General features: G+C 32.5%; 1 protein-coding gene across 1 annotated transcript in view; it reads right to left on the bottom strand.

Annotated features, from left to right (window-relative positions):
- Positions 1-2,342: 2,342 nt before the first annotated feature.
- The window catches only part of LOC106466990 (myoferlin-like), a 135,331-nt gene continuing 123,851 nt past the window's right edge, over positions 2,343-13,822 (bottom strand). The window contains exons 34-36 of the mRNA XM_022395076.1: positions 10,402-10,551; positions 2,987-3,085; positions 2,343-2,537 (exon numbers count right to left, since the gene is read on the bottom strand). Coding sequence (XP_022250784.1) covers positions 2,343-2,537; positions 2,987-3,085; positions 10,402-10,551 — 444 coding nt within the window. The remainder of the gene's footprint in view (positions 2,538-2,986; positions 3,086-10,401; positions 10,552-13,822) is intronic.

Here is a 13,822-nt window from a genome sequence, read left to right as displayed (position 1 = left end):
AAGATAGCTGAATACTTCTTTCGTTGTTACAGAGATAATTATTTTTCACTTATGTTAAACATTTTTCAAACATACAAGCATTCATGTTTCAAATTATGTTAAACATTATTATATATCCATACTTTGAGAAACTGTTACTCAAAACAGGGGTGATCCAGGATGTTGTAGGGGGAAGAGGGGCTCAAATAGCACTACTGATAAATTTATATTACATTTGTTGTTTTTTTAGTTATAACTACACACTACAATCCATTAGAAAGCCTACAAAATCATTATAAGTAGCTTAGTAGGATTATAATCTAATGTTTTCAAAGCTTATATCTTCATTCCTAGTAGGATTAATATGAAAATAAAAACAGTTTAAAACAAACATTTCAAATTTTGTAATTAAAATGAAATAGTTATAATTATATTTAGAAAAACTAGTTATAAAGTCTACACCTAAAATTCATATTTCAGCATTCGTTCTTTTAAAGTCATCACAATTATACAGTCATAGCACTTGCATTTTCACTTATTATTAACATCAAAGGTATAAAAACATCTTTCTCATGGGTATTATAACTTTCAAACAATGAAAAATCGATTTTGTAATAAGTATGTCTTTTAAGAGCTGCAGGTATCCTAAGTAATACTAAATTTGATGAAAATAAATCTCTAAAGCTTAAAACTCAAACACATTGCTAGTGTCTGGAAAAAGTTGCAATAATTTAAAAATAATCAATTATTAGCTGAGGCCATAACCAGATTGCTGTAGACTCCAGCTGTGTTGACGTCAGAAAAACTGAATGAATAAAAACTTTTACAGCAATTAATACACCAATCAAATAAAAACACTGATATCCAATATTTCTTTTTGATACTATATGGCTGTTTTTTTTATTAATTTCTAAAAAATACTGGAAGAGATTTGGGCTCCCTAGATCTATGCCTACTTATACAACATTAAATAATGCAGTTACTAATTTTTGAGAGAAAACAGATGGAAGGGGTTGGGTTTTGTCCCTTAGAACACTCCCCTAAATCTGTGCCTTCTTATACAATATCAAATAAAACATTTCAGGGAGGTCTGCTCCCCTGAGCCCTTAATTTCACAAAAAAGGATGGGGGGGGGGGGTCTTTAACACTTGAGGCCCCTCCTCCAGATCGGCTTATACAACATTAAGGAATACAATTATGTAAATATAAATTAGAAAAATAACACAGTGTAAAAAAAACAGTAAATATATACTAAATCTAATACTTAAATAACAAGAGAGTTGAAGGTGGGTGCTACAAGCCAGTTATCTTCCCTCCAGTTAGCACTTCAAAATTAGTGACAGTAACTTTGCACTAACAAAAACAGGATGAGTAAATTTAGTGGCAATTATTTAGCTTTGTGCTTAACAACAAACAAACATAATGGCAATATTTTGATTATTTGGATATTAGGAATAATGAAAACAGTAAATAATCAAAACCTTAATTTCAGTGATATTTTTTGTGATATTAATGGATTAATAGTTTTTTTGATTAATTGATTAGTTTATGAGACACTAATCAACGTAATCACTGTTCATAAGTAATCAATTATATCAATTAATCAATTAAGTCACCCAGCTCTATTACACAAGCTTTATGTAAAGTAGCAGTAACTGATTTAATCTTAGCATGTCCTTCTAAATCACAAAAATTCAATGCCATATTACCTCTGTTTTCAATGCCGAGAAAAATACTAGAGTACTCATCAATACCAAATACAATAAATAAATCATCCACACTTTTGACATTTATTAACAGTAAGTTTTCCCAGGCTGTATCATTCTATCATATTGTTTTTTTTCTCCTTGTAACCGAATGCTCCCCATAACTTTGCCTGCCCATCTTCCTTGATATCACAAATTTAGCAATTCCATCATGATCACACCTGCAACATGAACTCTCAAAACAAGTAAAACACTTTGCTACTTTGTATTTGCACTTTTTGCACCATTTACCATGCATGATGCACTAATACCTTATATGCCTCCAATATATCATCAAAAAAAAGACTAAAAATTGTTGTATACTTTGCCATAATTTGGTAGAAAATGGTGAAATATTTTGCTTCATATATCTTGCTTTAAATCACTTTTGAAATCCAGTAGTAGTTAATTCATCATTTTACATGCAAAGGATGCCAAACATGCTATTACAATTGGTTTAAAAAAAGTAATTCCAAATTAGAATTTTTGAAACTATGGCATTTTCACTGTACTCTTGACTCATGAATCAGGTTTTTAAAAAAATTAAATTGCTGAGTAAGCCATAGGTAGTGTGTTAAGAATTTCATTGAATACACATTTGGTACTATAACTACATATTCAGTTAAATCTGAGAATAACAGTAAAGCTTACCATTTCCAGGTACAATACTGGTTCTTCAAAGTTTGGATTAATACGAGCATCTCTGATTGTCTTAGATTCAATCACCTTTCCTCCACATTCAAATTGAATGGATGGCCTAATGATCTGGCTGAACTCGAAGGTTTTCATGTTACGTATACCCCAACACAGCACCTTTGGTAAATTTACAAAAATATCCTATAATTTAGTGTTTCAGAGGAATTTGCAAACTGGTTGAAGATTATTCTTTAAACTTTTTTTTAAACCTGATTGAAGCTGATAATATTATAAGGACTTAAAAAGTCTATTGTTATATGTATGATGATATTTTGAAAATTAATTATATTTTCAAAAGTGAAACCTAGATAATTTTCTAAACACTTTTGAACATGCATACACATTTATATACACATGGAATTAAACTTTTTTGATAAGAATAACATTCAATTCTGAACATTTAATAGTGTTACTGTAATTATTTTTGCTATAAGTTATACTTTTTGGACTAATATCACTTAAACAAAAAGAAATTTTATTCATAATATACATAATTTTTCTTTACAGTGTAAAAAAATTAAAATAATTAGGCTTAAGTGTTTAGCAATTGGTTAGGCTTACTTTACCTCAATGGCTGTTCTCTGCAAAACTGGTCTAATACCACTGGGTATAACATATAAATCCCCTTGTCTTGGAGGAAAAAATGGTAGTTCTCCACTATCAGCCTAGCAAAGAAACAAATGAAAAATAAAATAACTATTATGAACACTGAAGTCATTTACTAAACTGCTTGCAACATATAAAGTGGTTTATATAAGCTGACCTTCAACAATTTAAATATGTATACTTGATATTATACGTCAAAAACTGCATGTGTTATGCATGCAGTTATTAGTGTATAAATATAATACATACATATGTATATATATATATATGCCACAACTACCTGAAGTTCCATAACGCTTACATATTAAACTCTCAGGATTCTTTCCTTTTATCTTTTATCCTATGAATATTCAAGATGCATCTTTACATTTTACATATCAAATGAAGTCACTGTTTGATTTAAATATAATTAAAATTACTGTACTTACTAGACTGATTTTATATATGACAATAAAAGTTCAAAACGAAATATGTAAAAACTACAATTAAAAATCTAAGAATACAGAGGTAATTAAAGCTTATAATAAGTGGTGTTTTTAGTCATTATAATTAAGATAAACCTCTTAAGAAGTTGATATTTTTTGTATATTATGCATTTGTTTATCTATTTCCTTGACATTAACAACTGAAAAATATGAACAATGGTTATATTAAGCAACAAGTAAAAGTAAAGCATAGTTAATTGTCAAAGTTGTTGATATGTTAACTTATGATTTTCTATAAATTATGTAGCTGTAGTGTATAACCTTTTTAGCACACTCAATCCTCATGAAATTATTTCCTACATAAAACAAAAATATGTCATATAAAAAACATGTACAATATGTACATACAATCTTTACATCCAAGATATCATCCTAGCAATCCTCCTCTGAGCTCTTTCTAACAATTCTATATCCTTTCTATGATAGGAAGCCCAAGACTGCTCAGACTGAACAAAGTACTCCAAAATGTAGCTTAATTAATTACCTATGCAATGGCATTATAACCTCTTTAGACTTGTATTCGATATTTCTGCAAATGCAACCTAAAATTCTATTTGTCCTGCCACTAGCAACAGCACATTGCTTGAATAGCTTAAGAGATTGATCCACCAGAACACCTTTTCTTTCATAACTCTGTTAGTTATTCCTATAAAAGTTATACTTATAATTCAAATTATGATATCTCACATGCATTACCATGCATTTATTATAATTAAAAGCCATTTGCAATTTTTTTGCTCAACTCAACAAATAATTCAAATCCTTTTATAGCACAGCAGCAAATTTAAATTATCTATTAACCATTCCTTCATGTAAATGGAAAATTGCAAAGGTCCTAACACGGAGCACTGAGGTACCCCACTCATGACATTAACCCAATTTGACTGAATTTATAACAACCCGCTTTCTTCTATCTTGCCTGTTTTCTATCCAATGAGAAAACCTATCCCTCACACCTATAGAATGTTTTTTTTTTAACAAGCCTTTTATATAGTACCTTGTCAATACTCTCTGGTACTCTAGATGCACCAAATTCACACTTGTACCCTCATCTACATCAACAGTAACCTCTTCACAGAATTTCTAAAGATTAGTAAGGCAAGATTTTCTCCTAGTGACACCATGCTGACTATCCAACAAAATTTTAAACTTTGTGAAGTGACTTACAAAACATTTTTTTTTCCAGACTTTCAAAAACTTTTCCCACTGCTTATGTAAGATAAATAGGTCTATGATTACTTGGACAATTTTTATTACCTCCCTTGTAAAGAGGAATAACATTAGCCAACTTCAGATCTTCTGGCACTTAGCCACAATTTAATGATATAGAAAAAGTAAAAGCAAGTGACTCACAGATCCAATTCTTAATCTCTTTCAAAACCTTAGGTAAATATTATTTAGCCCAGGAGCTTTATATTTTCTACACCTCCTTTAATTTAAGTAAAACACAACAAATGATAAGATAAGAATTCTTCTGGTGGAAAACATGCATCAGGTGTACCAGCATGAAAAGACTTGCTTACATGGTTGAGAGGGAAAAGAGAAGTAATGTTGTCAGATCGCCAGGCAGAAGAAGACAGCCAAAGACTGTTATTGTCAAAACAGTTTATAACAAAATTGTTTACTAGGAAGCCAGAAACTCCATCAGGGATAGATAAGTAGAAAGCCACTGAATATAACAATTTTTGCTGTACACTGGGAAAATAGTCTTCAAAAACATTCTGCCAAATATAGTGTATCAACACTTTTTGACTTTCAGCATAGCAATGTTTTTTTGGTAAGCCCTAAGTTGGCCCAAGAACATGACAATTATGCACACAAGTTTTTGAAATATTTCATTTCTAGAGGTCCTGCCCTCTATGGTCAAAAATTCCTGGTATATAATGTTCATAGCAGGTGTACAATTGTTTGGTTATCTTCATAACTCAGCAGCCTTCATCTTTGAAAACTATATGCAAAATCTAATAAAACTTGTAAGGTTAGGACAAAACCCACTGGTACATATAGCAAAGCAATTACAAGAATCAAAGAGTACCATCTTCAAATTTATACAACAGTAGGAATATGCTTTCATTAAAAAGATAACAATAAAAAGTTCCACTGTGAGGTTATTGAAAAAAGAAAAAAAGAGATAAAGAAGATAAAAAACTCTTTCTTTGCAGAGAGTACAAAAGAGCTGAGACTGTATTTGATAATCCTTGTGATAGCTGTGGTATTGGAGCATTCACTTTCCACAAAAGAAATCTCATGAATATTCAAACAAGACTTCTTCATGTCAGACTGCTTACCACAAGAGCAATGATGGTTGAGCATGAAAGAAACTGGGCCTACTGGAAACCACACGTTTTTGTACTAATCCCAAAGACTTTAAACGTTGTTTATTTCTTAAATTATGACAAATCATCCATACTTAAGATATCTGATAAACTAACTTTTTGTATGCTGATTAATATCATTATGTTAAGATGAAATTTTATTTGCTCATGACTTCCACTTATATTATTTAGATCAAACCTTTTACTGTTGTGAAATTCAAGAAAGAGGGAATGATTGACTTTGTACAATCGCCTGGGCTAGAGATAACTGTTGAAGTAAATACCAAAAGGTCAGGTGGAAATTGAGATATCCAAGATATCATTAGTAATAAAATAATTAGTATGTGTTTAGTTTTCTTGTTTCCTTCTTCATATTAGTTGTTTAGTAAAGTAGGTTACCTTCAATAGGTATTTTTAACTTTGTATATAATGAAGGTTGTTTGTAGAAGCTCTTATGAGGTTAATAATAGTATGATTACAATCCAAACCAAAAATTACCTAGGTAAATATTATAGTTAAAGTTATTTATCACTGAAAGAGTCCTTTAACATGTTGGAAGTTACTAACCAACACTTACATTAAGCTGCAAGGTTGAATCAATGGAAGGTTGGTGCTTGCTAATCTAATTTTCCTTGTATACTTTTTCCAGGGTATGTACAGTTACTGGTCAGGCAAAAATGTATATGTTAGGGTGAAAAAGGAGGAGTTGCCTGATAAAGCCAAGTGGAGGAAGTTCCACATAGATGTTATCAACTATGCAGGTAACTGTTTTTACCAATGTTACCTTTCAAAATACCTACAGTCTGGAAACAGAAGACGAGGTACAGCAGAGAAGAAGAAAGGAACCAAAGATATATTTCATGTGCCACTGACAGTAAAGGTTGGCAAAATATAATTGGAAGTGTTACAGCCTCCAAGTTTCAGAACATTACTTATACATTAACATGAAAATTTCATATGACATAAGTCTAGCATGACTTTTACGAATTTAAAAAATCTACAATATTATTACTGTAAAATTAAACACAACTCTAAAATTTATTGTACCCTATTTTGAAGAAGGAAGAATGTTTTTACCCAGACTGGTCATGCTTGTAAAATTGTTCTTTTTTCCAATTGCTTCTTTTTATCTATTTTTTATGATGACCTTGAGTTCCTCTCAGAACCCAAGAAAAGGAAGATTTTTCAGAAGGGGTTAAATCAAATATGCAAAGGCAGTCAAGGTTGGTAATTATGACAATCTGTGATATAGTTTAATTATAACTGCAATGAATCATATACTGTGATTAAAAATACAACAAACAAGATGAAAGATGTAAGTTAGCATGATAGCATTACCAACATTTGTGCTTTATATATTGCAAATAAAGATGGTGCACTGACTATAAAAAAAAGCACAACTGCCCTTGCCCCCAGTCTTCGTTACCCGATGTGCTACCATAACACTCCACTGGCAGGCCTTGTTCTCAGCCTACAAGGAGACTCTGTCCACACTCCACCAACAGGTTTTGATTTCAGCCCACCAGGAGAGTCTCTCCACACCCCACTAACAGGCTTCAATCTCAGCCCACCAGGAGAGTCTCTTCACACCCCACTAACAGGCTTCAATCTCAGCCCACCAGGAGAGTCTCTTCACACCCCACTAACAGGCTTCAATCTCAACCCATCAGGAGAGTTTATCCATACCCCACCAGCAGTAGCAGTTCTCACTTCACCAGCAATTACTGGCTGCAAAAGTACAAGAGAGTAAAAAACCAATATATTTTGCCTATATTTTACAGGCAGTAACTTATGGTTAAAGTTTTGTATTTTTGCCAGTAGTGTGCAGTTTAACACTTTTTCAAAGATTATTTCATAAATTATTAAATATGCAGTTTCATCAACAGACTTTCAGATAAGTGTGCTAATAAAGTTGAACCAATTAACAGCAACAAACACCCTTGGCTTGCCAGATAGCAACTGGGGGAAGAAGTGGAGGGGTGGTAACTGTATGCTAGAAAATGTACTTCTACAGTTACTTGACACCCCTAACCAGATGGAGGAGTTGAGGAATTCAATTAGAAGTTAATGAATTATGTATACGTGTGTGTGTGTATGTTGGATCATAGTCCATTAAATCAAATATTTGCTATATTAATTTTACTCATTTGGCTGTACAGGTTAGTTTTGTGGGTTAACAGGGTAGCCACATCTAGAGAGAAACAAAGCCGGCAAATCATGTCAAAGATAGGCACCTATAGGCTGTGGTGGTGTGCTTACAACCTGAAGGGCAAAAGACAAAAGGCATAAAGTAAAAAAAGTAGACATTCATAGATCTTCTACCTTTCAAATATATAATGAGTATGTGTTGAAATATAATCATTGTTAATGCATAATGTGTTAATTTTGATTTTAACATGGTAGACCTTAAAACAAACATGTTGAGATGTATGTGACTTAAAGGACTGGATGCATGAGAAATAGATTCTAAAGTTAGTGTGTGTGTGTATACATAATATCTTAACCTAGCAAACTTTAAAGTACCAATACTAGTTGAATTTCTCAGATAATACAGGCCTGCAATGGTTTTATTGTCTTGAAATTTTTACATGTTCTACAGTGAGTCCTGTATGCTGAATCCAAAAATGAGGTCCATTTTTCTCCATCACATACAGATTTTTCATAAAACGTCATAATGCAATACATAAAAGAAAGCCCACAACACATAGTTTTGAGACTACAAGACATATATTTCACAAAAAAAAACAGGATGCATGAGGATGCACATTTGTTGGACATCAATGTTCTTCCCTGTTCTTCAGTTTGTTTGTATTTTTAACAAACATAATAACAATAAAAAATGTTCATTGCGTTAAACAGAATAACTTGATCTAAGAGCTTTTTTCTTCCCAATTTGCAAAAACTCCTTACGTGATAGAAAAAATGTAAAATTATTTTTGAAATCTGTGTAGCTGAAATATGGAACACCTGTTATTGAAACCAAAACAACTTTTATGAAGTTTAAATTCCCAGGCCTGTGTAATTATAAAATTTTTAAATGCTTAAGAGAATAAAATAGAAATTTTCTTCCAATTAACCATTCTTAGTTGTTGTTGTTTTATTTTGTGCATTCATACCCTCCCAAAGGTAAAGAAAAGCACTGCAGAGACCAAGTGACAGAACAAACCATGAGGGACAAGGTACAAGGTTTGGTGGAAGTCTAATTCTACAGTGAAAATTCATAATTAAGTATTCCCTTATAATTTGTCACTATCTAACAAAAAATTATGTTCCTAAAAATAATATATATGATGCTGGATATTTTGCAGAAATCTACTTCAGCAAATGGTGCCCAAACATTGGACAATGATTAAGTGGAAAATAAAAAGTTGACTGGTGATGACCAGAAAAACCTATAAGCAGGAAAAATAGTATTATAAAGATCTATCCTCACCAATAATAATTTTAATAAAATTTAGTAACTTTCTTTTTTATCAGAGAATACATGTTGAATAAGTTTATGAGAATGAAAGAAGATGGATGTGTTATTTTATCAGATAACCTTAAAGATTGGGTTTCACTAGTAGGCGGCTCTCATTCAATATATAAAATGAAACTTTCTGATTAGCAATAATCCAGTTTATCTTTTTTCTTTAATATCATCCAGCAACTATATTTATGTCAGAGATTGTGTAAAAAGATGAGCAAATGACTATGCTGTTACTAGAGCAAATACAGAAACAAAAAATTAATTTTAACGAAAAAACAACTTTATTGGATGCACTTACAAGATTTTGGGAACAAAATAACCAAAAAGAGAAATTCTACAATGAAAGAAAGTATTTTTAATATAAAAAAGAAGAAAGTGTTTCCGAAGAATATATCTGAAAATTCACAACCAAAAATATTATATAAATATTGTATTTTTTAAGTCACGAAGTATATATATATATATATAGCGTATGTACCAAATTTCATGCAATTAAGTTAAATATTTTAACTGCAAGAACAAAACAAACATTGATGACATGATATCATCTTAGTGGTCCTGATAGGGTTAATAAAAAACCAATGCTGTAATGTAATATGGTGGCATAATGGTTGTATGAAAGTGGCAATGCAATGCAAAACCACAATATTGTAGCAACTTTTCTGGGAATCCCCCAATTTATGTTGCTGCAACATAAACTTCTAATGTTGTGCTAACCAATGTGTAATGTTGTAGCAACATTGTCACAATGAGAGATTGTTAAGTGAGGGAAAACACAAGGTCAAAAAATGTTATAATTGCATGAAGCAAGAACATCAATAAAATTAATCAACAATGTTAATTTATTGACTATTTACAAACTTTTACACCTACAACAAGGACATGGGGGTAAATCCTTTGGAGAATTTGTCACTATGTTATTTCAATTCACAAATTACGCAAATATTTTCTAATCATTAGACAACGTTATAAACTTTGACCTCCACAGATAGCTGATTTCATAGTGTTTTAACAAACACTTGAAATCAAATTTATTAGTATCTCTTAAAGTAACACCATTTAAATATATTACGTATTTTGAAAACATCTGTTTTATATTGACTTACTAAAAACAATTCAGATGATGTCAAAATTTCCCCTGCACTTTGTTTTCCCTGCATTACATCATACCAAGCTAACCTGGGAGGCTTGGCTGATGATGGTTTCAAATGAACGGCAGGGTTGATTAATGTACGACCCAAAAACTCATCTTCTCCCTGTAAAATCAAAATTATTATAACACTTTAATTGAATACAACAATAAATTTATAAAAATAAGATATATAATAAATTTACAGAACAGGTTTAAATACAATGAAAATCATAGAAAAATTTAATATTTGATTAAAATTAAGATATTGTTATGCCTCTGTGTTCATTTGTTAATTTTCCATAAAAATTCTTTCTGAAGAAACTTTAGCGATACAAGTCCTTTCTTAAAAAAACTAATTTATTCTTTCTCAATACAACTTTGCAATACACTTAATTTCCACAGTCACGCTATAACTTAAACCAACGCTATAATTCACAATGAACGACTCATGCGCTTGACTCAATTGTCCGTCTCTATCTCTGTCAGCAATTCAATTCCCTTGTTGCCGTCACTTCTTGGTGGTTTTATATACAAGAATACCGTACATCTAGTAAACACTCGGGCATTCACGAACCATCGAGAATATCATGACGTGTTACTAGCATCACGTGACTACCGCTGTTGTAACAATATGTTTATGGTACCAATTGTGAAACATTATTCAAAATTTCTTATAACACATAAGATTCAGCCAAAAAAATTGAAAAATAAATACTGGAAGATGTGAAGGTTGTAGAAGATGTATATGATACACATTTAGCAGTAACACCATTATAATCTGTACTTCAGAGGAAAAATCACAGTCTCTTTATATAAACATTTTTCCTTTAGTACAAATACTAACACTGGTCTTGAATTTCAAATGACTGAAACACCAAAAGCAAAAAATGAAGAGAATGATAATCACACTGTGGTGATCAGTCAAATATTATGAGCCAATTACAGTAGTATAATAATTTTCTATATGTTGTATTACTGTAACTTGCTTTAAAACCAACTGTTAATTCTTATAAGCCCTCAAATTATATATGTTGCAATTAAAAGTTACAACTGCAAAATGAGAGTTTACAACTGATTATGCTACTGTATTAATTTTTAATATGTATTCATTGGTTTTATCCAGGAACTACAGGTTTGGTTTGTTATGAATTGCATGCAAAGCTACACAAGGGCTATTTGCACTAGCCATCCCTAATTTAGCAGTGAAAGACTAGAGGGAAGGCAGCTAGTCATCACCACACACCACCAACTCTTGGGCTACTCTTTTACCAACGAATAGTGGGATTGACCATAAATTATAACTCCCCCACAGCTGAAAGGGTGAGCATATTTGGTGGGATGGGGATTGTACCCCGCGACCTGCAGATTGCGAATCGAGAACCCTAACCACGTGGCCATGTCAGGCGAAACTATGGGAAGGCTGTAAGAAATCCCATTTAAGAAATTGTTGCACTGAAATTTCCAGATGTGATGATTTTAACACTGGAACATATGTTGTGATTAATAATAAAAATTATCTTTGATAAAATTATCTCACCTAACTGAATAGCACATAATTATAACTTTCTCATCAAGTTAATCAGTATGTGCAAAAAACTACATTTGAAACCAGCTAACTAACATCTACCAAGAATGTGTAATAACTAATTGAAATTAAAAAGCTAAATTGCACAAATAAATGGGAAATACATTTTTCAACTATCACATTAATGAAAAACCTGTTAATGCCAATTACAAATAAGTAAAAGAACAAAAATATATGACTGTTGCTTTTCTAAGATCACTGCAAAGTCCATATGTATTTTATGAATAAGCTAATACAGAGCACATAGCTTATTCTGATCAGAAGTTATTGTTATTTACTAATGTAATCTTCTGTTGATGCTGTAGTTCACAACCAACTCCAGGATGAAGAAGATTAAAAAGAGTAAGCCAATGTAGGATAAAGAGCTTACTCTGATCAGAAGTTATTAACATTTACTAATGAAGTATTCTCTTGTTCATACTGTTACGTCTCCGTTCATTAGTTAATTTTCCGTAACTTCGTTCTGACGAAACTTTAGTGACACAAGTCCTTTCTTAAATAAAACTAGTTTATTCCTTCTAAATATAACTTTGCGATACACTTAATTTCAACAGTCGCGCTATAACAATGAACGTCTCACGTGCTCAACTTCAACAATACTCCGTTCAATTACACACTCTCTGACTGCACTTCAATTACTCAATGTTTCGTCACGTTGTGACCATCTTATATATACCAGACTACCCCCAATCTAGTAGTCTCCCGATAATTCACGAAGGTTCGAGAATGACGTGGCGTGATACTAATCACGTGACCTTGATGTCGTAACACTGCCCCTTCCTTAGTATTATTTGTCCCGAACAATAGCCACTTACATTAAACCAATAACAATTAACAATAACTTAATTAAATGTACAGAATTACAAACACAAAATTACAATTCAACAAAGTCTCTTAATTTTACGGGACGTATCTTCTTCCATACTGGTCTCCGTCTCGTTGGTTTCTGCTTCATATGGGGTTCCTCTGCTTCATCAGGAAATGTTCTATCGTCGATAACAGTCACATCAGTGGTAGTAACTTCATCAAGAGCTTCACCGTTTCCCTTCTCAAAACTGAGTAGAGTTTCTTCTTCAATGGTGGCTTCTTCAGGTAACACGTCTTCAGCAACGTCATTTGTTCCTTTGTTCACTTCGTCCCAACTGAAATGTCCTGGACCGTGATAATGCCAAAGCCTGTTGGCATGCACCACTTTTGGCTTACCTCGCCGACCACATTTTACCCAGAAAGTCACGTCTGAGAGATGATCCACTATGTCATATGGGCCTTCCCATCGAGATGACAACTTAGGAGACATCCCTTTGGTCTTCCTGGGATTATACAACCACACCTTGTCTCCTGGTTCAAAGCTGACTTCAGTAGATCTCTTATCATAAAATAGCTTCATCGAATCAGCAGACGTTTTCAAGTTTGAACGTACTTGATGGTTAATATCATCCATCCTTTCCAATAACACTTTCACAAACCCTGACACATTCTCAGGCAACTCTTCATAAGGTGGGCATCCTATTAACAGATCCACTGGCAACCGAAGTTCCCGACCAAACATCAACTTTGCTGGAGTATATCCAGTGGTTTCATGTTCTGCTGTCCTATAGGCCATCAACAGTGGAGGGAGTAAGATATCCCGGTCATCTTGGTGGCTATTACAAAACTTTGCCAATTCCTGTCTCAATGTCCAGTTGTACTTTTCTACCATCCCATCAGACTGTGGGTGAAGTGGCGTTGTCTTGGTCTTTCGGATGCCAAACAACTTGCAGCATTCTTGGAACACAGCTGATTCAAAGTTACAGCCTTGATCTGAATGCAA

This window comes from Limulus polyphemus, unplaced genomic scaffold (assembly GCF_000517525.1).
Source record: "Limulus polyphemus unplaced genomic scaffold, Limulus_polyphemus-2.1.2 Scaffold2451, whole genome shotgun sequence".
NCBI lineage: Eukaryota > Metazoa > Arthropoda > Merostomata > Xiphosura > Limulidae > Limulus > Limulus polyphemus.
The sequence above is the reverse complement of the archived record's forward strand: the minus strand, read 5'-3'. Positions and strand labels throughout refer to the sequence as shown.